A 3,370-nucleotide genomic window follows, 5' to 3' on the forward strand; every position below is an offset into this window, starting at 1 on the left:
TAAGCATCACTTATTAACACAATTCACTTCCGATTATGGTAGTACTAAAATTCGAAAATTTAGTATATTCGGAGGTTAAAGTAACACACTTTACTACCGATTATGGTAGTACCAAAGTTCGAAAATTTTAGGATTCTGGCAAAATCATATTTTGGGGCCAATATACATTCGGAAGTCAAATTTACTACCGATTATGGTAGTACTAATATTCGAAAATTGAATATATTCGGAGGTTAAAGTAACACACTTTACTACCGATTATGGTAGTACCAAAGTTCGAAAATTTTAGGATTTTGGCAAAATCTCATTTTGGGGCCAATATACGTTCGGAAGTTAAATTTACTACCGATTATGGTAGTGCTAAAATTCGAAAATTTAGCATATTCGGAGGTTAAAGTAACACACTTTACTATCGATTATGGTAGTACCAAAGTTCGAAAATTTTAGGATTTTGGCAAAATCTCATTTTGGGGACAATATACATTCGGAAGTTAAATTTACTACCGATTATGGTAGTACTAAGATTCAAAAAATGAATATATTCGGAGGCTAAAGTAACACAATTTACTACCGATTATGGTTGTACCAAAGTTTGAAAATTTAAGGATTTTGGCAAAATATCATTTTGGGGCAAATATACATTCAGAAGTTAAAGTAACACACTTTACTACCGATTATGGTTGTACCAAAGTCGAAAATTAAAGAATTTTGGAAAAATCTTATTTTGGGACCAATATACATTCGGAAGTTAAAGTAACACACTTTACTATCGATTATGGTTGTACCAAAGTTAGAAAAAGCAAAAAAAAAAAAAAATCCCTCAAATTTTTTTATCACCCGAATCCTGCTCAAACTACCGAATATCGAAGGATAATTTTGCCATTACGAAATATGAGAGATAAGGGTGAACAAAATTTAGGATTGGGTGACCTTTTTTGTTTTATTGTTGGCCCCTAATTTCTTTTGAGTGGCCCATAAAAACGCTAGGGAGAATATATGCCGTGAATATAAAAGAAGTTGGTTATCACAGTTTAAGGAATGTTGGAAACAATGGCAACAAAAATAATTTAATTATATTATTAAAACCTGTGTATTCAATCTGCAACTAATGGGTTTCGCTTGATGAGGTTTCATTTTTACTGCAGTTTTATTTTAGTACTGAAAGCGGACAAATTTGCACCTGAGCTCCATCACATTATCAATTTACAGATTTTACAGAACAGTACAATAATACACAGGATTTTCAATTCCATTAGGAATTCAAATGTGAATTAGTTTTACATTACACTGTTAATTTAAGTACAAAAAATATTAATCAAAACCAAAAAAAAAAAAAACATCCACAAATCAGTAAAACCAGATAGACCCATTAAACTAGAATTCGGTTTAGGTTAGCAACTCCAATCAAAATCAATACTTGAAAGGAAAATGGAGCTTAAAATCAATCAATACTCAGGCATAAATTGAGATACTTTTCCTTCTTCAGCATTAACAGCTTGTTGTTCAGTGACCCTTAACCAAATACAAACAGCAGTAAAACTAAGAACCAAGCTTAAGAATCCACTTCCCAAACCAATACCAACAATAGCCATTACTGATAAACCTTTCGTCTTCAATGGTGGTAACGGATATCCATAAACATCTTTATTACCCATAAATGAAGTTGCATTAAACTTTGGTAAATTCCCACTTCTATTCCCTAATGAAGCTGGAATTGGACCTGATAACTTATTATTCGAAACATCAAACGAACTCAATCTCACTAAACCCCCTAATTGCTGTGGAATTGAACCCGTTAACAGATTATTATGCAGATCTATGATGTTAAGATACGCACAGGAAGCTAACTGAGGTGGGATGATACCAGTGAGTCGATTAGCAGAGAGATTAAGAACAGCAAGATTAACTAACAACTGAATATCATCAGGAATGGGTCCTGTTATGAGGTTTGAAGAAAGATCAAGTGATTGAAGATTTGTGCAATTAGCTAGAAATGGAGAAATTGAACCACCAAGTGATAAGTTAGTGAGAGATAGTTTGTATATTCTTCCATTGTTACATGTACCTCCTTGAAGATATGAAGTGAAACCATTACAAGGGTTGACGAAATTGGTTGTTGTCCAATTTCTAAGACGATTAGTTGGGTCTTGTAATGATTCTTTAAGTTTTGATAGACATGATTCATCATCTGGATCTGATGATACTGTATTTGATACCCATGTTACTAGAATCAAAACCAGTAGAAATTTTGATACCCATATACCCATTTAATCACTTCCTCCCTTTTCTTTCTCTTGCTTTCTTGTTTCTCTCCTCTTCCTGAGCTGAGAAATTTTCACTGTTTGTATCCTTGAGTTCTCGTTTTCTGCTGTTCTGTGGGTTCTCTTGGTTTTGGTGAATGAACAAGCAGAGGGAGGGAAGAGGAGGAGAAAAGTGGGGAAAGTCTAGTAAGTGGTGGGGGCTTAAACCAGTGGACAGGTAAGAGTGAATTACAGGAAGGAAGAGGAGGGTATTTCTGGTCATCCTCCTGTAATACTAGTATTTTATAGTGGTGTGAGTAAGACTATTCTTTCTGAGTTAGAAATCAAGCATTGTTGTCTGTCTATATTTGATTTGATTTCTTTAAGCTCTGGATTAGTCTTTTTTTTAATATGAAGTCTATAAACTAAAACCAAAAAATCAGAACATAAAACGGAAAAAATCACGCGGTAAATCATTCTTTTTCTTTTGTTATGCATCTACAGATGGATTCCACTTGTACACGTAATTATACAACGAGGAGATGGTGATCGTCTATTTCTTGGTTAAGTTCTCTGTTGGCTTAATTTGAAATTAGCGCCCTCCTAACTGGTCAATGACACGAGTGGGCTACAAATATGGATAATACACATTTAAGAAGCTTTTTTTCTTTTATAGGATAGAATGTCATTTTCCGTTATTTTGTTTTTCTTTCTTGTTTGATGACGAAGCAAAGCATGCTTAAATTTGGATGAGCCGTGAGTGATTATAATATTCCTTTTGGTTTTCATTAAATTTACCAAAGACACCAAAGCAATGAGAAATCAACAGATTAGTACTAGTTGCATTTATCTTTGATTAATTTGTAGTCAAAAACTTTGATTAATTTACCAAAGACACCAAAGCAATGAGTTCATTTTACTTTGAAATTCATTTTGGTCGGACGAGCGGATAATACAATGAGTAAATTCCGTCTGATGATGATTGTTTTGCTTTATACGGATTAGACTCTTTTGAATACGTTAGACTTGATATAAGTATTAAAGTACGCAATGTTTATCTTGAATTACCGTCCCACTGTTCTCATCCACACAATTAGCCTACCATCTCTTACTTGCAATGAACTCTATCT

At 33.5% G+C, this 3,370-nt stretch overlaps 1 protein-coding gene across 1 annotated transcript; it reads right to left on the minus strand.

The window, feature by feature from the left end:
- Positions 1–1,159: 1,159 nt before the first annotated feature.
- Positions 1,160–2,626, minus strand: LOC113283438 (receptor-like protein 44). Its single transcript, XM_026532699.1, has one exon. The coding sequence runs from the start codon at positions 2,265–2,267 to the stop codon at positions 1,446–1,448; it is 822 nt and encodes a 273-aa protein (XP_026388484.1). The 5' UTR covers positions 2,268–2,626; the 3' UTR covers positions 1,160–1,445.
- Positions 2,627–3,370: the final 744 nt, after the last annotated feature.

This window comes from Papaver somniferum, chromosome 5, assembly GCF_003573695.1.
Source record: "Papaver somniferum cultivar HN1 chromosome 5, ASM357369v1, whole genome shotgun sequence".
Lineage (NCBI taxonomy): Eukaryota > Viridiplantae > Streptophyta > Magnoliopsida > Ranunculales > Papaveraceae > Papaver > Papaver somniferum.

Coding starts and splice junctions, on each gene's coding strand:
- LOC113283438 (XM_026532699.1), bottom strand. CDS start 2,267: ATGGGTATATGGGTATCAAAATTTCTACTGGTTTTGATTCTAGTAACA.